The 23,008-nt window shown below is 44.3% G+C and overlaps 1 protein-coding gene across 1 annotated transcript in view; it reads left to right on the forward strand.

Moving 5' to 3' along the window:
* LOC143981515 (uncharacterized) overlaps nucleotides 1-22,730 on the forward strand; it is a 163,107-nt gene extending 140,377 nt beyond the window's left edge. Inside the window, exon 5 of the mRNA XM_077479383.1 lies at nucleotides 22,699-22,730. Within this exon, the coding sequence (XP_077335509.1) occupies nucleotides 22,699-22,730 (32 nt within the window). The remainder of the gene's footprint in view (nucleotides 1-22,698) is intronic.
* Nucleotides 22,731-23,008: the final 278 nt, after the last annotated feature.

The following is a 23,008-nucleotide window of genomic DNA, read 5'->3' on the forward strand; positions in this document are numbered from 1 at the left end:
GTCAGGGAGCCGGTTCAAAATATGACAGCGATGAGGCAATTCAGTTTGCGTTGTGAGATATACAAATTATTCATTCATTCATTCACAGCAAAGATAATGGCTCATTCCATCACAGCCGCAGAGCCTTATGGTTGAAGCATTGGTCGGCCGACAAGGCTTCCAAGCACAGTCTATGTTCGATTCCATTCAACGGGAAGATACTCTTCAGGAAGACTTAGAATCCGCAATTCAGCGGGTTTCTGGCGGCAGATCTAGCCTAATCCTGCAGAAGAGAAAAAGACAACAGCAGCCCTTTCGGTTTAACAAGAGATCCAAAGTAGGGTCCAGCGAGGCCAGTACTTACAGACCATTTTTCATGGAAGGGAGTCGGTTCAACCTTCCAGAAACCTTTCAAGCCCAGGGCCAATGAAGCTTCCAAGGCTTCAAATAAGTTCTTCTGAGGGTGTCTCCACTTAACACTCTCAAGTAGGAGCAAGACTAGCCTAATTCGGGGGTGTTTGGGTAGTCAAATTACAGGATGCTTGGATTGAATTATTGTCTCGAGTTCCGAACAAGGCCACATCAGACCTTGTTCGTAGAAACTGGGCTTCCTACAGATGTTTGAGAGAATATATAGGGGAGCTGTTGGCAGCAAGGGCCATCCTTCCTGTTCCAAGGCACGAATTGGGTCAAAGAGTATGTTCCCCTCTGTTTTTGGTCCCAAAGGCTTCAGGGGGTTTCGGACCAGTTTTTTGGCCTCAAAGTCCTGAATTCTTTCATGAAGGTTCCACCATTCAAAATGGAGTCAGGGGAAATGATCATTTCTGTTGTGGACTTAGGAGACTTGATGGTTTCAATCGATTTAGCGGATGCGTATCGTCTTTCCATAGACGCATCTCAGCATCGCTTTCTCAGGTTTTCCGTGGAAGGCTCTCATTTTCACTTTTAATGTTTCCCATTCAGTCTCTGCACTGCTCTGGCAATTGTTCTCAAAGCTTCTGTTTGCTGTCGACGCGACTTTTAGGGTCAAGGGTGTGCAAATATTCCATTATCTAGTTGACATGCTACTTCTGGGTCCTGAGCTCCTTCTACTTCATGTGAATTTCACCTGCAAACACTAGCTCATTTCACTTGGTTGTTCAACCATCGGAAGAGCCAGATGCATCCGACCCAAATGTTGGAGTATTTAGGAGTACGATTAAACACAGATCAGGGTGGTGTTTCTCTTCCTCAGAGGAAGGTCCAGGAGATCCAGTCTTAGACAAAAGCAGTGATCTAAAGGTCTTTGATGATGGTGAAGGAATGCATGCAGTATCTGGGGGTTCTATCAGCCACAGTTCCAGTAGTCCCATGGGTCAGGTGGCGCAGAAAGAGGTTTCAAGGCAACTTTCTTCTTCAGTGGGATCGTCACTCCTTCTACCAGAAATTCTATCTGCCAATTCAGATAATCTGGTCCCTGGTTTATTGGTCAGTAGCTTGCAATCTTTCCCGCGGAGTTCCGTTGAAGGCCTCAGAACCAATAGTGGTGACGACCAATGACAGTCTGGCAGGCTGCGGGGCACACTGCCTGGGACAGCAGGTTTAAGGCCAGTGGAACTTTTGTGAATTTCCTAGAATTGGATGCTGTCAGATGCACTCTCTTAGTGTTCCAACCAATGTTGAAAGGTCGAGCTGTCTAGATTCTTGGGCAACAATTACGGTGGCTTATGTGTCTCAAGGGGGCACAAGAAGTCGCCCTCTCCTTCAGGTGACATGTCAATCTTCCTTTGCGCAGAGAAGAATCTCGGCTCTTACAGCATCTTATCTCCCAGGGCCTGGGAATGGTTTTAGCAGATCACTTGAGTCGAGGCTTTGAGGATCACAATGAATGGGGCCTGAATCGATAGATCTTATGGCATTGGAGGAGAATTGTCAACTGCCTTGCTTCTTCTCCCGGACCTGGCGTCCACAGGCGTTGGGTCAGGGTGCTCTGTCCAGGTCTTGGAACTTCCCCTTGGTTTATGTGTTCCTGCTGATTCCCTTGGTTCTCAAAATCCTGCTGAAGATTCAGCGAGAAGGATCACAGCAATAGTAGTCTTACCTTACTGGCTCAGGGAGCCTTGGTTTCCTCTGGCTTGGAGGATAAAGTTGGGCTCGCCAATCCCACTGCCTCCTTGTCAAAATCTCCTGCGGAGTGGGGTCTGACACCCGAACTGCAGGAGGATGAAGTTAATAACTTGAAAGTGAGAGGGAGGCTTTAACTGGCTTGGGTCTCTCAGGTGGTGTAGTGGAGACATTATTACAGGCTCGTAAGAGGTCCACAAATGTAACCTATCACCGGATCTGGAATACTACAGAAAGGGGTTGGGACCTTGGATCTCCTTCAGTGTCTAACATTTTGGAGTTTCTGCAGAGTGGTCTCTAAGGGTTAGCTTATAATTCCCTGAAGGGTCAAATCTCCACTTTGTTGGCTATGTTGTGTACTAGATATTCTCTACATCCGTTGGTGATCTGATTTTTAGGGGCAGCCATAGAAATCAGACCTCCATTGAAATATTTTTTTCAAAAAGAGGACTTAACACTAGTCTTGTGTCTAGCCGGTGTCCCATATGCAGCCTGTGCCCCATGTGCAGCCTTTGTCCGCCATATGCAGCCTGTGCACAACATGCAGCCTGTGTCCCATGTGCAGCCTATTCCCACCATGCAGCCTGTGTTCCATGTGCAGTCTGTGTCCCATGCAGCATGTGCCAACCATGCAGCCTGTGTCCCATGTGCAGCCTGTGTGCCATATGCAGCCTGTGTCCCATATGCAGTCTACCTGTGGAGGGGAAGAGAGGAGAGCCGCCACTGGATGATCAGAGCAGGGGACCTCACAGCTTTCATTTCAATAGCTGCGTGTTCCCCCTCTGCGCGCCATCACATAAGCCCCTCCCCTTGTCCGGAGAACTTTGATACATGTCACCCATCCTAGGATTGGACGTGCAATCTGTCTATCAAAGTCCTGGAAAAAGAAGAAGGACTTATGTGATGGCACACGGTGGGGGAACACACAGCTATTGAAACAAAAGCTATGATGTTCCCTGCTCTGATCATCCACTGGTGGCTCTCCTCTCTTCCCCTCTGATTGGCAGTGCTCACCCCCCCCCCCGGGTCCCAGGCAGCCCTTCTCATCAGACCTCAAAATACACTCGCAAAATGTGAGCGTGCGAGTGGAATTTTTGAGGGCTGTATATATATATATATATATATATATATATATATATATACATACATACATATATATATATATATATATATATATATATATATATATATATATATATATATATATATATTATATATACAATTTCATTTCTAGATGTCATATGCCTGCTTCAACTCCTCAGAAACTGCAACCTGTCCAAGAAGGCTTGGATTCTGTGGTGCAAATGTGTACATTTCTTCCATCTTCAATCTCTGAAAAAGATTAATTTTCTATTTCCGGGTGCAATCTGCTTTCTCCTTCAGATATTGCAGCCTATTCAATCAATGTTTCAAAGTCATACTGCAAATCTCTACATTTTTTTTCTCTTTTCAACTTAATAGAAAATAAACTAATTTTTTTTTTCAAGATGCTATCTGTCCACTCATTTTAAAATTGCAGCCTGTCTTAAAAGGCTTAATAGATGTGGTTCAAATGTGTGAATGTTTGCATTCTCATAAAAAAAGGAACTGTTTTTAGATACAATCTTATTGCTCTCTGCCTCGGAAATTGCAGCCTATCCTAAAAGGTTTAGTTAGCCATGTTGCAAATGTGTTTTTTTTTTCATCTTCAGTCTCAAGACTAGACAATTATTTTTAACTTCCAGATGCAATATGACTGCACAATTGCTCAGAAAGTGCTTCCTTTCAAAAAAAAAAAAAAAGTAAAAAAATATCTGTGGTACAAATGTGTGATTTTTTTTATGCTTCCAATTTTATACAATAAAATGCAAATGTTTCATTCCCATGTGGAATATGTCTCAATCACTCTCAGTTCAATCACTCTGAAATTGCGACCAGATAATTTGTTCATAATATAAAAAAAAGGTAAAAAAAAAAAGGTCTTAATTCAAAGTTTACATGTGATTATATTCTGGTTTCTATTTGAAAAGAAAAAAAAACTGAAAAAATACAAACAGAAACCAAACTTACATGTGCTGGTATTCTGGTTTATATTTGAAAAGAAAAAAAAACTGAAAAAATACAAACTGAAACCAAACTAATATCTGCAATATGCTCTTAAACAAAATGTTTTGCTAAATTGGAAGGTTTATCCTATTTTTGATTCTTCTAGACGTCCTACCGACATTTTATATTCCACGTGCTTTACACATAATAAAATAAACAATATTTCTTGTTTTACATATTCTATACTGTAGAGCCAAATTTCCATTTTTTTTGTCCTGAGGCATTAAAACAAATTCATCTCCTCTACTCAGAAATCTCAATTTCAGGTCTTTCACTTGCAATCTAAAGTCAGATGGTTTAGTACAATTTATCCTGAGACGGAGAAATTGCCCAACTGGTATTCCCTCAATTAGGGATGAGCCGAACACCCCCCCCCCCCCCCCCCGGTTCGGTTCGCACCAGAACTTTCGAACGGACCGAAAATGTGTGTGAACTTTAGAACCCCATTGAACTCTATGGGACTCAAACGTTCGAAATAAAAAAGTGAAATATTCCTTTAAATATCGTGCCCGGGGGGTTTCTCTAGTATGCCTGTGAAGTTCCACGTGTTTCCCATGTTTAGAACAGTCCCTGCAAAAAATGACATTTAACGGAAAAAAAGTAATTTAAAACTGCTTGCGGTTTTAATGCAATATCTGGTTCCGGCAATATGGATGAAAATCATTGAGAAAAATGGCATGGGTAGCCCCCCCTGCCCATTGCCAGCCCCTTTGGGTCTTGTACTCATATTAAGGGTGAAATGGATATTTTGATGATAGGCAACTCCTATCCTCATATTGACTAGTGGTTCCACATTAATAACTACTGCAGTAGGGAACAGACACAAAAGATATGCTCAGCGTCTTTCCAAATAACCGTTCTCCTTTATTATGACGCATTTGAAGGTTTTTATACACATGATTACGTAGGTATCACATTAATATTACAATTGTACGTTTATGGTAACAAGGGGCATTACATAGGCAGGCTGATTCTAATCAGGACTTGAAAGAATGCAAAACATGTACTGAAAACATTGTTAGTGCCATGTGCACAGTGAGGGCATTGTGCAATACATATAAAATAGAATACAATTATATACAGAACCTACAAATTTCCATTACAGTCTCCTCTCTTTTGATCACTAACCATACCTGCTATCACCTTTAACCTTGAACCTCCACACGCTTAGGTGGAGGTAGTCCTGGCCAAAGAGGCTAAAACTCCATTGTGGAGAAAATAATAGCTCAGCAGCTTTTTTCATTACAAAATGACTTTTCACTGTGAAAAACAAATGATTGATAAGACATATTTACAGAGTACTGGCTGTACACTCCTGTGGCCAGAATGGCCTCCTAGCTTAATTGCTGGTATGCTGACTTATCAGCACATGTAAACACAGACAATTCTACATAAAATGGAAGAGGTACAAAAGACAAATATGACTTCAACATGGCTAAACTACTTTTCAAATATATATATATATCCCTTACAATTAAAGTAATTGAATCAAAAAGTACCCTAGACTGTGATCGCAAGAGGGAAACAAATCAAACACAGAGATTTCTTTAATTTAGTCATTTTTGCAGTGTCTGGTGTGGATCCAGGAACTTTTCCTTCAAGTTTTGCAAAACTGTACATGAAATAGATGCTGTATTGAGTCTCCAAACATTTCCTTATATATAAATATCTCTTAACAATCCACATGTCTCTTGGCTTTAGTTTTAGATCCTTACAAACTTTTAGGATCTGGAATTGGGGAGAAAACACATAAATAAGTTTGTCAAAAACACATAAATAAGTTTGTCAAAAACCTTAAAAAATCAGCAACCTTCTCTGTGAGATTCGAATGGAGGACTTCAGCTGCTGGGAAAATATAAGCAAGTGAGTAACACACTCCCAAACCAATTCCCATAGGGAGAGAGTCCAACATCCCCTTACGGGCTTGATAAAATATAATAAAACATTCAGGAAAAAGATTTCTAGTTTCTTACTCTACTTTGTCCGCTACATTGTACACAGTAGGGGGTGTAAAAATAAAACCTCAAAACTTCTAGTAAGGACTCTCCTATAAAAATGATTTCCTCTGTTACTCTCTGTAGATTCTGCACTCTGTACTTAAAAACTACTTCTGATAACACTTTTTTACTGTGGCTTTTGAAGTAGCATTTGCCACTGGACATCCAGAAAACATGTCCATGCAAACAAAATACATACTCGTAAGATCCTGACTTGGGCATCTGGATATATCTTTTTGTTATCTCTGGAAGGGAAGTTCAGCTTTTGGTAACACCTTTGGTAACAGGTAAAACAAGAAGTGGTATGTTATAAAAACAACTGTGGAGAACCCTGGCTCTATCCCACGCTCTTTTACTAAGGCAGCCATAACTACTTGTGACTGATGACACGGTCCATGTGTCAAACTGAAGGGAAAAGAGTGTCTGGCAGACATAAATGATCACCTTTTCCAAAGTCTTGTTTCGTAAGAAGTTGCCCTCTGTGGACCACTTGTGCTTCTCGTTCTGGGGTCCTTAAAGTTGAATTATTAATCCCAGCTATACTGGGCCAGAACTAGGGTGGAATCTGTGAGTTGCACAGACCCAGCAAGTGTCCGGGGCTGTAAATGCAGCATCCTTAGAGTCGCCTGGTCTGCTTCCATGTGTGAGTTTTACTGTTAGTATGGCTACCTCAGCAAGAACCTGGAAGGCTGAAAACAGCCGATCAAATTAACTTGGCGTGCTTGATTGGTTTACCTGCCAAAGTAAAAACAAACTTCTGGCCCTTCAAATGGAACCAAAAGCTCTCTATATCTTGACTATCTATATAAATACATACCCTTTTTATAGCTCACGGGCCTTGCTAAAACATGGAGCTCTGCATCTTGAGCTGGGGAAAAAGGATCCAATGACTCTGAATACAGAGAATCCTTCTGGGTGATAAACTTTATCCTCAGTATAAAACCGGGAATAACACTACAAAAAAGTAAATACTCGGGTCTTCAGGGAGTGTGTCCTGCACTGGGCTCACAGCAGCTGATTCCTACATCATCAGTTTAACACATGTGGTTTTTCTTTGTCTCCAGCCTCCTCCAATAGAGGCAATAAGGTGGCTGGATTCAAATGTGTGGATTTTTCAATGTTAGATTTGTACATAAACAAACAAAACAAATTCATATTTTGAACCTTTCATTAGACAAACATTTAGTTAGCTATATATTTGCTGTGAAGAATGTCGGACCATTAAAAATTTAATATTCTACCAAAATAATGTCTGTAACTTTGTCTAATAGCACCTTTGCATAAAAGCTACAGCTCTGATACATCGGTGTGAACCCTTCATTACTGGGTCCAGCTTATATAAATATAACAATGGCTTGTTTTCTATCATGCTGTTTGTGTAAGAACTCCAGTTTCATGTTTCAAAAAGACAACTTTTTCCTGGCAATATTATAATAAATGATAAGAATACCCTGCAGTCATGCAGAGATGTCCATAAACCCTAAGTATTCTTCTACTTATACCCACTGCACTTACAAGGAAAAGGGGCACATCATTTCACAATCCACACATTCTGCTTTGGATTTTAAAAATAAAAATACATAAAAACAATATGTATGATGGACCAGAAAGCACTCGGCCATCAAAAACTATAAACCAACTGGCTGCAGGCAGCGTCTATCCTAACAGGGTGTGTGGACTTGATGTGATGGGTCTGTTATATTTACATTTTATTTATTATTACTCTTAGATCATGGACCGCACATCAAGTTATTATCAGACTTTAAGATTTAATTTTTGTAGAAAAACTTCTTATGCATCCCATCTATCTTGGCTTTGTTAAACATTATTGCAGCTGTATTCAAATTAACAACCTCATCGTAATCTTTTTTTTCTTTCCACTCAATAAATGTAAAATTACAAAATTGTTATCTTAATCTAAACGAATCCCATTTTTACCAATTTCCCCATTAACCTGGATTTCATTTCCAACCAAAGGTTGTCTAAACCAGTTTCAATATATCTATATTTATTAATAAAATTGTTAAACTCATATTAGAAATTAATACTCATATGATAATTTCAATATCACACACTAATATATATGCACAGATAAATGTCCTTAAAGGGGGACATATTACTTAATTTTACTCAATTTCTCGCTCTTTTTTTAATGCACTATTTCCACTATCACAGGATATTCAATTTGTGTAAGACACGGTTAAATGTAACCTTCATTTTACCATGTTTGAAAAACAGATTCAAAAATAATTGTGATCACATTGCTTATCATTAGATTCGTTAACCCGGCACATTTTGTTATAAATGTTTTGTCTAAAAAACTGAAATTGGCATGGTGTCCTTCCAGCTTATCACCAACCTTTCATCCCAGCTATATTCTTTCAGAAGAGCACAAAGGAGGGGCCACATCTGCGTACATGACACATACAAGCGATAGAACTAAAGGTTCCAGCATTCACAAACATACACAAATATATCTCTAAAATTGCTTACATTACTCCCATTTGTACACAACACATGCATATCATTCTCTCACTTTATTTTAACGCTTTTTAATATTTCCTTGCTTAAACTTCTGATTTCTTTATTTTGTTCTGATATCCTTTGCATTCAATGTATTGTAATACCATATTTCACATACTGTACCTTCTATGATCAGATGGGCAGCCATAGTGCTCATCCCATCTTCCCTCTCTGACAACATATAAAGCATTCTGTTTTAACTCTCATTACTGTTTCTTGACTTTACTAGTTGTAGTGCCTGACCCCAAATTCATCCCACAACTTAACATCAAAAAGTCCCTTTCTGTCTAGTGTTAATTGTCACCCTTGATCCATCCTGCTCACATAGATAGCTGTTTCTCTAGCTGTATACTCTGCATGATTCTTTGTCCCTGTGGACTTTGGTGGTAACCCAGTTACCCTTTGTGGATCCCTGTCCACTTTGACCATTAATCTAGGGGCTCAGTATAGGCAAAATCTCACCTTCGGTTCATATATAGCGCTCCTCTTGCGCTGGGCATTTTTGAGGGTCTCTCACCCTTCATTCCCTTACTTAATTTAATGCCCATAATGACTGGCCAGTCTTCTCTACGTGTGCCTTAGGGATGAGCTTCGTGTTCGAGTCGAACATACGTTCGACGCGAACATCGGCTGTTCGCCCGTTCGGCGAATACCGAACGTTATGGACCGTTCATGCCAAATTCGTGTGGCGCTCACGGCCCACAATGCACTGTGTCATTGCAGTGCATTGCTGGCTCATGATTGACCAAGCATGCACTGTGACCCCGCATGCTTGGCCAATCACAGCGCCGGCAGCGAGGAGAGCCATGATTGGCCACAGGCAGGATGCCTGTGGCCAATCATAGCTCAGGCTGTGTAGTACATGCCCCACACTATATAAGGCCGCCAGCGCGGCGGCCTTGTGTAGTGTGTTGGCGTCTGTAGGAGTTAGTGGGTGTTCTCTGTGTACCTTCAACACAGTATACACCGTTCATTATCGGACGATTTTGCGTTCTTGCTCTTCTGTAATTGAGCTGTTAGCAATCTGCAGGAGTTTGTGCCTGTTGTCTGTGTGCCCTGACCACAGTATACACCATTATATCCACCTATATAGCTAGCTATATTGCTCTTTTGTAATAGAGCTTGCAGTCAGTTGTAGGAGATTGTGCGTGTTGTCTGCGTGCCCTGACCGCAGTATACACCGTTATATCCACCTATATAGCTAGCTATATTGCTCTTTTGTAATAGAGCTTGCAGTCAGTTGTAGGAGATTGTGCCTGTTGTCTGCATGCCTTGACCGCACTATACACTGTTATATCCACCTATATAGCTCTTCTCTAATTGAGCCATCTGCCATCTGCAGGAGTTAGTGGGTGTTGTGTGCCTCCAGCACAATATACACTACCCAATTGCTGGTTTTCCCATCTCCCTTCAGGCCATTACCATGTCTGGAAGGCTAACAAGGAGAGGCAGACAGGCGCGAGCCGATAAAAGAGGCCAAGCAGGCTCTGCGTCTAGAGACAACCGTGCAGGTCATGGACGCGGTGCATCGTCATCATCAGCACGTGGCCATAGGACACACTTGTCCTTTTCGGACGTGTTGAGCCGCATCATGCCGAAGACTTGGTAAAGTGGATGACCAAGCCCTCTTCATCCTCCTCATCCTCTCTCACCCAGGCTCAGGGTACCAGCAAAGCAGCTGCCAATGCATTGTCTTCCCTCCTCTCAATGTCATCATCAGTGACTCCTTCCCTAGACCCACCTCGTCCTCCTGAGGAGTCTCCTGAACTCTTTGAGCACAGTGTTGGGTACATGCTCCAAGAGGATGCCCAGTGTTTTGTAGGCTCTGATGATGATACTCAGCTAGAGGAAAGCAGCAGAGAGAGGGGATGCTCAAGAAGGACAGCAATCTGGCAGTCATGTTCCACAAGCTGCAGCATACTGCCAGGTTTGCTCCAGCGATGAAGAGGGAGGGGATGATGAGGGCACTGACTCCACGTGGGTGCCTGGTAGGAGAGAGGGGGAGGAGGAGGAGGAGGAGGCACATGTCCAATGAGGCAGGATGCCCTCCGGGGGCCAGCTTAGGGGCAGAACACTGACTGAATCACACCGCAGAGCTCCGCCTGTGCAGGGCGCTGCCTCTGCGTGTTATTCTAAAAGTTCTTTGGTGTGGGCCTTTTTTGAGACGAGTGCATCAGATCGCACTGCTGCTATTTGCAACATATGTCTCAAGCGTATCTCGCGTGGCCAAAACATCAGCCGCTTGGGCACCACATGCTTGACCAGACATATGTTGACCTGCCATGCAGCTCGTTGGCAAGCGTACCTCAAAGACCCACACCAAAGAACAAAGCGGACCTCTCCTTGCTCCTCATCAGCTGGGATCTCCAACTCCACTAGACCTTCAGTCCTCTCTGAAACCTGCTCTGAGAGGAATGAAGGTGTAGAATTAGGTGCGTCACAGCCAAGTGCTTCTGGGCACTCTGCTAGCAGTACACCCATGTCCGATTATAGCAGGCAAATTTCTCTGCCCCAGCTGCTGGACCGTAGAAAGAAGTTCATTCCCAGCCATCCACATGCCCAGCGGTTGAATGCTAGCTTGGCTAAATTGCTAGCACTTCAACTGCTGCCTTTTCAGTTGGTAGACTCGGCCCCCTTCCGTGAGTTTGTACAATGTGCGGTTCCTCAGTGGCAGGTCCCTAAACGCCACTTTTTCTCACGGAAGGCGATTCCAGCTTTCTACCGGGATGTGGAAGGCAATGTCCTTGCCTCGCTGGACAGGGCGGTCAGCGGTAAGGTGCCAATTACCGCTGACTCATGGTCCAGCAGGCATGGACAGGGACGTTACCTGTCTTTCACGGCCCATTGGGTCACTCTTCTGGCAGCTGGGAAGGATGCAGGACAAGGTGCCGTAGTGTTAAAGGTTGTTCCGCCACCACGCCTCCAAAATGCTACTACTGGTTGTGACACACCTCTCTCCTCCACCCCCTCTTCCAGTGCTCTGTCCTCAGAACCAGCGGTGCTCCGTAGGCCTTCCAGGGGCTACGCAAGTACGCAGGCAAAACGATGGCATGCCTTGCTTGCGCTGGCTTGTTTGGGGGACAGGAGCCACACTGGGGCAGATATTTTGTCAGCTCTGCAGGGGCAGGATGAGAGGTGGTTGACGCCACACCAGCTTAAGCCAGGAATGGTGGTTTGCGGCAATGGCACCAACCTCCTCTCCGCCCTCCAACAGGGAAAAATGACCCATGTGCCCTGTGTGGCTCATGTCCTTAACCTGGTGGTGCAGCAGTTCTTGGGCAGGTACCCAGGCTTACAGGATGTCCTGAAGCAGGCCAGGAAAGTCTGTGTGCATTTCCGCCGATCATTTAATGCCTGTGCTTGGCTGGCTGAGCTCCAAAAGGAGTTGAACCTGCCCAAGAACCGCCTTATATGTGACATGCCCACCAGGTGGAACTCAATGTTGGCCATGCTTCAACGGCTGCACAAGCAGCAGAGGGCCATCAATGAGTACCTGTGTGACTACGGCACCAGGACAGGGTCAGGGGAGCACAGTTTGTTCTCACCACGCCAGTGGTGCATGATCAGGGATGCATGCACTATGTGGAATAATGGGCAGGGCACTTGAGGCAGAACAGAGGCAGGAAGAGGAGGACTTCCTTGCCTCTCAAGGCCCCCTTTATCCAGACAGTGTTCCTGCTGTCCCACCCATCACACAGGAAGAGGAGGAGGAGGATGATTGTGTCAGCATGGAGGTGGTGGCTGGCACTCAGCATCAGCAGCAGCAGTCTTGTAGGGATGATTTAAAGTCCCAAGAAACCCGTGGACTTGTACGTGGCTGGGAGGAGGTAGCTGCGGATCATGTTGTCTTTAGTGACCCAGAGGACTCCGGACCGAATGCCTCAGCTAATCTACTCTGCATGGCCTCCCTGATCCTGCAAAGCCTGCGGAAGGATCCTCGTATTCTTCGGATCAAGGAGAGGGACCATTACTGTCTGGCCACTCTCCTTGATCCACGGTACAAGGGTAAGGTTGCCGACCTTATCTTTCCGTCGCAGAGGGAGCAGAGGATGAGACATCTCCGGGAGGCCTTGCAGAAAGGTCTGTGCAACGCGTTCCCAGAGACTGGGAGGTTACAAACTCCTGGTCCTGGACAACGTGTTGCTGAGGCATCGGTCAGAAGGAGCGGTGGAGAAGGTGTCCGTCTGACTGATGCGTTCAGACAATTTTTTAGTCCGCAGCCCCAAGTTATGATCGGTTCCAGCAACCATCGCCAGCGTCTGATTTACATGGTGTAGGAATACCTAGGGGCAAGGTCAGACTTGGACACCTTTCAAACCGAAAATCCTCTGGGTTACTGGGTCTTGAGGATGGATCACTGGCTAGAGCTTGCACGGTATGCAATTGAGCTACTGGCCTGTCCTGCATCCAGCGTTCTTTCGGAACGCACCTTCAGTGCTGCTGGTGGCTTTGTTACCGATCACAGGGTGCGCCTGTCCACCGAATCAGTTGATCGACTGACCTTCATCAAGATGAATCAGTCTTGGATCACCCACAGCTACCAAGCACCTGAAGCTGATGTGAATAATTTTTTTTTTAAATACTGCCTATGCTGATACTGAGTGACTGTCCTGTTATGTTGATTGTCTATCCTCTTCCTCCTCCGCTGATATGTTGGAAAAACATTTTTGGTTCTGGGTGATGCCACCAGCCCAATTTTTCAGCCCCTGCCCCTGTTTAACAGGGGCGTTTAATTACACTTTTTGATGCAATGCTTTGCAGCAGGGCTCATTCCTGCACCACAACTAGAGTATATGGGAGAGGTTGCAGTGTCGTGGCACCAGCACCACCACCAAAGGCCCAATTTTTCAGCCCCTGTTTAACAGGGGCATGTAATTACAATTCTTGATATAATATTTCACAGCAGGGCGCTCCAGCACCCACCAAGAGTCACTTTGAGGGCTTACAATGTTGTGGCAACACCAACACCTTGTTCCGCCATTTCTGCAGAGCATATAGGGCAGGCCCCTACTTTCAAACATCCAACTTACAAACGTCTCCTACTTGCAAAAGGAAGGAGACAACAGGAAGTGAGATGAAAAAAGACGGACGTCAAAACAAATTACACAGGGGTGATAACCCTTCCCTATGTTTTCCAAAAAGCTTAAAAATAGATTTTTTGACTGGAGCTACACTTTAAAAATGTACCAGTTCAAAATTACAAACAGATTCTACTTAACACAACAAATCTACACAGTCCCTGTCTTGTTTGCACCGCCTGTATACTGCTGTTCTGAGTATATAGGGCCTGGGGGCCCCACGTCTTTCCTTATTTTAATATGGGTATGGGGTTCCCCTTAATATCCTTACAAGACCCAAAGGGGCTAGTAATGGGTAGGGGGGGCTACTCATGCAATTTTTTCTCAATGATTTTCATCCACATTGCCGGAACCAGATATTACATTTAAAACGCAAGCAGTTTTAAATGACTTTTTTTCCATTAAATGTCATTTTGTGCAGGGACTGTTCGAAACACGGGAAACACGTGCCACTTCACAGGCATACTATAGACACCCCCCAGGCACAATATTTAAAGGAATATTTCACTTTTTTTCACTTTAATCATCATTAAAATCAGTGCTCCCACCAAAACGGCCATTTTTAAAAACATTTTAGGCATTGACCCATGTCCCCTGGGGCAGGAGCCAGGTCCCCAAACCCTTTTTAGGACAGTATCTTGCATATTAGCCATTAAAATTAGCACTTTTTATTTCGAACTTCGAGTCCCATAGACTTCAATGGGGTTCTAACGTTCGTACGAATTTGCGGTCCGTTCGAAAGTTCTGGTGCGAACCGAACCGGGGGGAGGTGTTCGGCTCATCCCTAGTGTGCCTATACCCTCTTGCCTCTAAACTACTTTATCTAGAAGATGTACTACATATACCTATGAACAGCACTATTCTTCCCTTTCTCTATAACACTCCGATGGACAGTAGACAGTGACAACATAACATATAACCACCAATCAATACAGTTCGATTTAGGGGAGTAAAATAGGTACCCTTTGTCCTGAAAATGCCTTACCGATCAAGGAAGTCTGATAACTCAAATGTAAGCAAAAGGCTTACCTCAGCCGGCTGATTATCAGAAATTCCCGGATCGTCTCAAGCTCCTCATTTTGGATACTCAGGGTCACCTGGTAACCCCTGCTGGCCAAGCTCGCCACCTGAAATGGATATTTTATAGATAGGCAACTCCTATCCTCATATTGATTAGTGGTTCCAAATTAATAATAACTACTGCAGTAGGGAACAGACACAAAAGATACGCTCAGCATCTTTCCAAGTAACCGTTCTCCTTTATTATGACATATTTGAAGGTTTTAATACACATGATTATGTAGGTATCACATTAATATTACAATTGTACGTTTATGGTAACAAGGGGCGTTACATAGGCAGGCTAATGCTAATCAGGACTCAAAAGAATGCAAAACATGTACTGAAAACATTATTAGTGCCATGTGCACAGTGAGGGCATTGTGCAATACATATAAAATAGAATACAATTATATACAGAACCTACAAATTTCCATTACACTCCGACTTCAGAAAAGGTTCCTGTACTAATTCAAGGCGACTTCTAGCCTAATTGTACCCATAGATTTCAATGGAAGTTGTCTCCAAGTCGGATCCTTATCTTAATTGATGTGATTTGGATCTGACATTACAGGAAGTTTACCCAGGAATTCCCTGAAGTTGCTTTGAAGTTTAGTTTAATAAACTAACAAGCCATCAATACTACATTGCAAAGGTCTGACATGAGGACCTTGGCGTATGCACACAGTACCCAAATAGGACCACTAGATGGAGCCAGATAGTTCTAAGTATTCTAATAACAACACTGGTAGGCTTAAAAATACAGTACATTACCAAAAGTATTGGGACACCTGCCTTTACATGCCGTAGGGTTCAATATTGAGTTGTCAATATCCATTCTAATAATTGTATTATTTAGATGGATACAGTATATATTCTACACAGTATAAACAGGCTTTAGAGGTAAAATTAGTGGCATAGTAATTATTAGCTCCATAAACATTGTGTATCTTTTATACACGTGTACGTATGTGATGGTAAATGCATGTTGGGTACAATATAATGAAATATGTGTAGGACCCTCTAACATGCTACTAGTGTGAGGGTAGGTAAACCCTAGTCTGACTCAGGGATAAGCTTGGGTCATGAAATCTGGGTCAGGGTTTTCTGGAATTCAGGGCTGGGTGACTCATACAGGTACAGTGCCTTGCGAAAGTATTCGGCCCCCTTGAACTTTTCAACCTTTTGCCACATTTCAGGCTTCAAACATAAAGATATAAAATTTAAATTTTTTGTGAAGAATCACCAACAAGTGGGACACAATTGTGAAGTGGAACGAAATCTATTGGATTTTTGAAACTTTCTTAACTAATAAAAAAATGAAAAGTGGGGCGTGCAAAATTATTCGGCCCCCTTGCGTTAATACTTTGTAGAGCCACCTTTTGCTGCGATTACAGCTGCAAGTCGCTTGGGGTATGTCTCTATCAGTTTTGCACATAGAGAGACTGAAATTCTTGCCCATTCTTCCTTGCAAAACAGCTCGAGCTCAGTGAGGTTGGATGGAAAGCATTTGTGAACAGCAGTTTTCAGCTCTTTCCACAGATTCTCGATTGGATTCAGGTCTGGACTTTGACTTGGCCATTCTAACACCTGGATACGTTTATTTGTGAACCATTCCTTTGTAGATTTTGCTGTATGTTTGGGATCATTGTCTTGTTGGAAGATAAATCTCCGTCCCAGTTTCAGGTCTTTTGCAGACTCCAACAGGTTTTTATCCAGAATGGTCCTGTATTTGGCTGCATCCATCTTCCCCTCAATTTTAACCATCTTCCCTGTCCCTGCTGAAGAAAAGCAGGCCTAAACCATGATGCTGCCACCACCACGTTTGACAGTGGGGATGGTGTGTTGAGGGTGATGAGCTGTGTTGCTTTTAGGCCAAACATATCGTTTTGCATTGTGGGCAAAAAGTTTGATTTTGGTTTCATCTGATCAGAGCACCTTCTTCCACATGTTTGGTGTGTCTCCCAGGTGGCTTTTGGCAAACTTTAGACAAGACTTTTTATGGATATCTTTGAGAAATGGCTTTCTTCTTACCACTCTTCCATAAAGGCCAGATTTGTGCAGTGTACGACTGATTGTTGTCCTATGGACAGACTCTCCCACCTCAGCTGTAGTTCTCTTCAGTTCATCCAGAGTGATCATGGGCCTCTTGGCTGCATCTCTGATCAGTCTTCTCCTTGTCTGAGCTGAAAGTTTAGAGGGACAGCCAGGTCTTGGTAGATTTGCAGTGGTCTAATACTCCTTCCATTTCAAAATGATCGCTTGCACGGTGCCGGTGCTCCTTGGGATGTTTAAAGCTTGGGAAATCTTTTTGTATACAAATCCAGCTATAAACTTCTCCACAACAGTATTACGGACCTGCCTGGTGTGTTCCTTGGTCTTCATGATGCTCTCTGCGCTTTCAACAGAACCCTGAGACTATCACAGAGCAGGTGCATTTATACAGAGACTTGATTACACACAGGTGGATTCTATTTATCAACATCAGTCATTTAGGACAACATTGGATCATTCAGAGATCCTCGCTGAACTTCTGGAGTGAGTTTGCTGCACTGAAAGTAAAGGGGACGAATAATTTTGCACGCACCACTTTTCAGTTTTTTATTTGCTAAAAAAAGTTTAAAATATCCAATAGATTTCGTTCCACTTCACAATTGTGTCCCACTTGTTGGTGATTCTTCACAAAAAATTAAAATTTTATATCTTTATGTTTGAAGCCTGAAATGTGGCAAAAGGTTGAAAAGTTCAAGGGGGCCGAATACTTTCGCAAGGCACTGTAGCTCTCTGGTGCCTCCCCCTGGTTCTGAAATGTTGGAGAACATTCTGGAAGCTGGAGAGCAATGTGACAGACCTAGTCAGGACAGGGGCTGTTGGAGGGTACTGAATGCAAGCCTCTTGCCTTGCAATTATGGGCCCTCGCATTTGGGGGAACGGTGCTCTTTGTGAGCTGTATGCCTTGGGGCCCCTGAGGTGGTGTTACTGGGATTCAGATCCATGCCCCCCCAAAGACACACAGATTCTGGATATGTATTTGCCATATTAGCAGTAGATTGAATCACACTGTTGGGACACAAACTGTTAGTTGCTGATGTCATCAACGCCAGCCACCTGTCTGTTGTGTAAATGAGTCTAGTCTGGCTTGTAAGACTATTCCACACATTGTTGGTTGTGCTAATTAACCCTGTGTTTATGTTTATGGTAATGTGTATTGAATAGTCAGTCAGTGAGCTAGGAGACAAAGTCTTACCCTGAAAAGTCTTATCTCGCAGACAACTAGTCTGGGTCAATGATTAGATAATTAGCTCATGCTAATTAGGTTAGGTTTTAGTCTTCTACTGTATTATAAATACTTGTCTTTTTGGTTCTAATAAATCAGTCCATATTGAGCAGCTAAGCAAGTGTCGTCATGTTTTGTGCTTGTGAGCGGTTGGAATATCTGATATCTATATTCAGACTTAGGAAGCGGTATACTGACGGAAGCACTCAATCAGAGTGTGGGATCGGTTCCGTCACAGGTGACTCATACAGGCAGCTCTCTGGTGCCTCCCCCTGGTTCTGAAATGTTGGAGAACATTCTGGAAGCTGGAGAGCGGAGGCTAGGAGGATTGTCCTGCATACTTAGAGGAGCTTAGCAAATCGCCAGTTGGTGTGCCTGGCAGGGGACTAAGTGAGCCCTTAAATATGAATGAGTCATACCAGCAGGGGAGACGGGTGGAAGATGGAGATGGAGTGCTGGGGGACTGTCGGTGGCCCTTGACGCAAAAACCCTAGTCTTGGGGGGGTTCTCTGCCTCAGGCTGGGGCTCAGGTGGCTGGCCTGGAAGGATCCTACCACAGGAGAAGTTGGAAGGAGGCTTTGCTGAGAGGCAGCAGGAGCAAGGAGAGGACAGTATGAGTACAACAGCATGGTGGATGGACATACAAAAGGAGAGACTGACATGTGTAGCAGGTTTCTTTGGAAGATAACGGTGTCATGGATCTGCAGTGATGGTTGTCTGTCAGCTTACCTCTCCATGTGTTCAGCTTGAGAAACCAGCCACTCTCACCTGGTTGCTTAAGTAATCTCTCCTCAAAGCATGGCTCCACCACAGCCCCTATCAGGGAACCCTATATTAACCTGTGCACTGCAGCCAAGCCTGGCTGATCAATATGGTGTGTTTGGCTTTCATGTGTGACTTGCTGTTTCTTCTACGTCTGGTTCTAGTTACCGATCTTGGCTTGTGCTTGACTATCCTTACCTACTTGTTACCCCGACCTTTGGCTATCTCCTGACTATCCTTACCTGCTTGTTGCCCCGATCTTTGGCTATCACCTGACTATCCTTTGTTGTCGCAGTCTGCTACTTCCTCTCTACCTCCCTGTAGTCTACCGTGAGCGTGAGCTGGGAGCCCCTAGGGGTTGCGACCTGGAGCCAGACTGCAGCTAAATCCCTCCCCACCACTAGGGGCCTCTGGTGAACACCTGCTGGCTCTTAGATTCCATGCCCTGGGAAATCTCATGCTCTCGTTCCCAGTGTCATCCTTGTTGGTATTACAGAGTACCTGCTCTCCTGTATCACCTAGAGCTCCATCCGCAGCAGTCAGCCTTAGGATCCACTACCTTTGCGGTGCACTCCAGACCCCAACGGGGTGTAACTGTCACCTGGACTCAGGTGACCTAACAAACGGTGTGATTAAATCTTCCATACTTTGCCCTGGGAGATCTCCAGAGTCAGTCAGGTAGACTGGTGATAAGCGGTAGGGTAGACTGGTGAAAAGGCAGACAGGTGGGCTGGTATTTCCTGCAGAATGTAGAGCTGGGATCCGTGTCTACAAGGGAGCTGGAGGTACACCTGGAGGCCGCTCACAACCACTTTGTGCTACTTCAAAAAAGGGACTGAGAGTTTCTAGCCTGTAAGGGGCTTTTGCTTTTCTAACAGAGACTGTTAGCTGCCAGAAGAATCAATTGGAGTTGTACAGTGCATAGGGAGGAAGTTGTCTCTAAGCTATTGCTATCAAGTCGGGCATCCCATAATTTCTATTCCCTGCCCAACTACTGATTTTCGGGTATCCCCCGTATGCGAATGTTGGAACGTCGTGCCCTGTTTTTAAAGTCCTCCAGGTGGGCTTGGAGGGTCTGGTTTTCTTCATGTAGGATCTCAAGCTCCTCAGAGTGATTGCCTGTGAGCACTTCAAGTTCATCCATTCTGTGTTCTAAAACTGAGGTGTGGAGGCCCACGTCATGGATTTGTGAGTTAACTTCTCAGTTATTGTGTCTGAGGTTTCATTAAGGCCCCAGTAAGCATGCATTCAAATTGCCTTATCAGGTTAGGTTGTATGTTACTGTGGAGTGCCGGGGGGTAAGGTTGAAATTATTGTCTGACTTCTGGATGGCTGCGGTACGCCCTGTGAAGGGCCAGGAAGATGGTGGCGCCGGCATCTTGGGGGAGGATTTTGTCAGCATGTCTCTGATGGGTTTCTGCTTTTTTTTATTGTTTGTAACCCCCATAGACCATCGCGACAGCTACCCATGGGTCTCCGCGGTGTGTGGACTTGATGGCTGCGCGTAGATGAGTAGAGAACCACCGATGCTGGGTTGTGCAGGACCGTGAGATGCGGAGCTGTGCTGGAGCATGTCCGGCTTGGAGGGCTTTGCACATGCTCTCTGAGTTATGCCTTTTTCAAGATATTTGTATCCCAAAGTTTTCCTTTTTTTTTTCCAACTTTAAGAAGAAGAATGTTTGTACTGGTATTTTTTGCTATAACTTGAATAAAAATTGCATCACACCAGAAATGTCCCCCCAATAAATTCTCACATTGGTGTCCCATAGCTGTGTTGTGATCGCTCATGGCCCCTAACACTGTCCATATGGGGGTCATCCACTGTGTGGGGTCAGCAAAACATCCCTATTTATAAGTAAAGAAGCTCCTTTATAGGGACAGTGATTGTATTATTAACCACTTCAATACCGGGCACTTATACACCTTCCTGCCCAGACGAATTTTGAGCTTTCAGCGCAGTCACACTTTGAATGACAATTGCGCGGTCATGCTACACTGTACCCAAACTAAATTTTTATCATTTTGTTCCCACAAATAGAGCTTTCTTTTGGTGGTATTTGATCACCACTAGGATTTTTATTTTATTTTTCTGCTAAACAAATAAAAAAAGACCGAGAATTTTGAACGAAAACATGTTTTTTTTTGTTTCAGTTACAAAACTTAAATAAGTACGTTTTCTCCTTCATTGATGGACACTGATGGGGCTGCAGTGATGGGCACTGATAAGATGGCACTGATGGGCACCGATGATGTGGCACTGATAGGTGGCAATGATATGTGACACAGATAGACACTGATAGGTGGCACAAATAGGCACTGATAGGTGGCACGGATTGGCATGGATAGGTGGCATAGATTGGCATGGATGGGCGGCATGGATAGGTGGCATGGGTGGGCATTGATAGGTGGCACAGATGGGCATGGATGGGCACTGATAGGTGGCATGGATGGGCACTGATAGGCAGCACGGATGGGCACTGATAGGCGGCACGGATGGGCTCTGATAGGCGGCATTGTAGTGTACAGTATTGTAGGGATGGATGCCAATCATTGCCAAACAATAATGCATGGCAATCAGTGATGCCCATTGTGGGCACTGATTGGCATCCATTGTGGGAACTGACTGGCATCCCTGGTGGTCTAGGGGGGGCATACCTGGAGCTGGGAATCCCTGGTGGTCTGGTGGCGTCCCTGTTGGTCCAGTGTGGGTATCATCGGGGGGGGGGGCTGCGCTGATAATCGATCAGCACAGACCCCCCCTTTCAGAGGAGCAGCCGATCGGCTCTCCTCTACTCGCGTCTGACAGACGCGAGTGAGGAAAAGCCAATCACTGGCTCTTCCTATTTACACTGTGATCAGCCGTGATTGGACACAGCTGATCACATGGTAATGAGTCTCCGTCAGAGACTCTTTACCGAGATCGTAGTTGTGGTGTGTCAGACTGACACACCGCAACAACGATCGCCACGACACGCGCCCCCGGGGGCGCGCAGCGGCTTAATATCCTGATCATGTCATATGATGTCCGTCAGGATATTAAAACCACTTTGCCACCGTCATTTTGCTATATGGCAGGCGGCAAGTGGTTAAGGACTAAAAACTGCGTAGAAAGTTAAGTCGTACAATGGATTGTATTTAGGTGATCAGGGATGGTGAGGCGCACCAGCTTGGGAGCCCTATTCTTATGCAATAAACACCCCAGTATTCACTAGGTTTGCCACTTGTTTGAGATTCACCCAGACAGTTTGTGCTTTGAATCATGGGTCTGAGATTCACATGGACAGTCCAGGATTTGCATTATTGTGTGTTTCCAGAATTCACCCAGACAGTCTGGGTTTTGAATCATGTGTCCAGAATTCAGTCGGACAGTCTGGTTTTGCATTACTATGTGTCTGGGATTCAGGTTTTGAATCATTTGTCCAGGATTTACCCGGACAGTCCAGGTTTTGAATTGTGTTTCTGGTTTTCAGGCAGACTGAAACCTGGACACATCATTAAGGCCAGGCTATGGCTCCCCAATTACCCAAGACAGTTACACACATCTGTTTCTGTCTGGGGGGACAAATTCTGAATCACTAGGGGGCAGGGCAATGATGGCAGAAAGATCAATTTGGCCACACCCACTGTTCACTGCAACTATTCTCCTTGGGGCATCCAAAGGTGTCCTAGACCTCTAAAGTGTTCAGGTTTGGCTTTAAGAAAAGGTGGAAACCCTAATTATATGACTGGGGACAGTCAGTGAAGGGATGAGGTGTCACAGCTATAAATCCTGTGTGATGTGTGAGGATATTTTGTGCTGTCATCTGACCTGTTATTCTGGGTTTTATATTCTCAGATCCTTTTCAGGAGGACAATGAGGAGCAGTAAGAAGGTGACTCCAAATGGCATAAAGGACAGTTCTACAATGCCGTGTAAAGTGGAGCTGAGCCCATAACATACAAGGACACTGAGACCATTCCTTACAACAGATCCATAGCAGATCCAGAGATTAGAGAAAAATGGAGGACATCTGGATCTTGCATGCCTTACACAGTGATGATTGGAAATAGTTGGAAAATTATTTAAAGCTGAATGCATATAACCAAATATAACTGTGAAATGTATGTTATTAGCAGGGCTTTTTTTCAGCAGGAATGGGCTGCTTA

This window comes from Lithobates pipiens, unplaced genomic scaffold (assembly GCF_037356315.1).
Source record: "Lithobates pipiens isolate NorthernLeopardFrog02 unplaced genomic scaffold, aLitPip1_a1.2 Scaffold_16, whole genome shotgun sequence".
NCBI classification, from domain to species: Eukaryota; Metazoa; Chordata; class Amphibia; order Anura; family Ranidae; genus Lithobates; species Lithobates pipiens.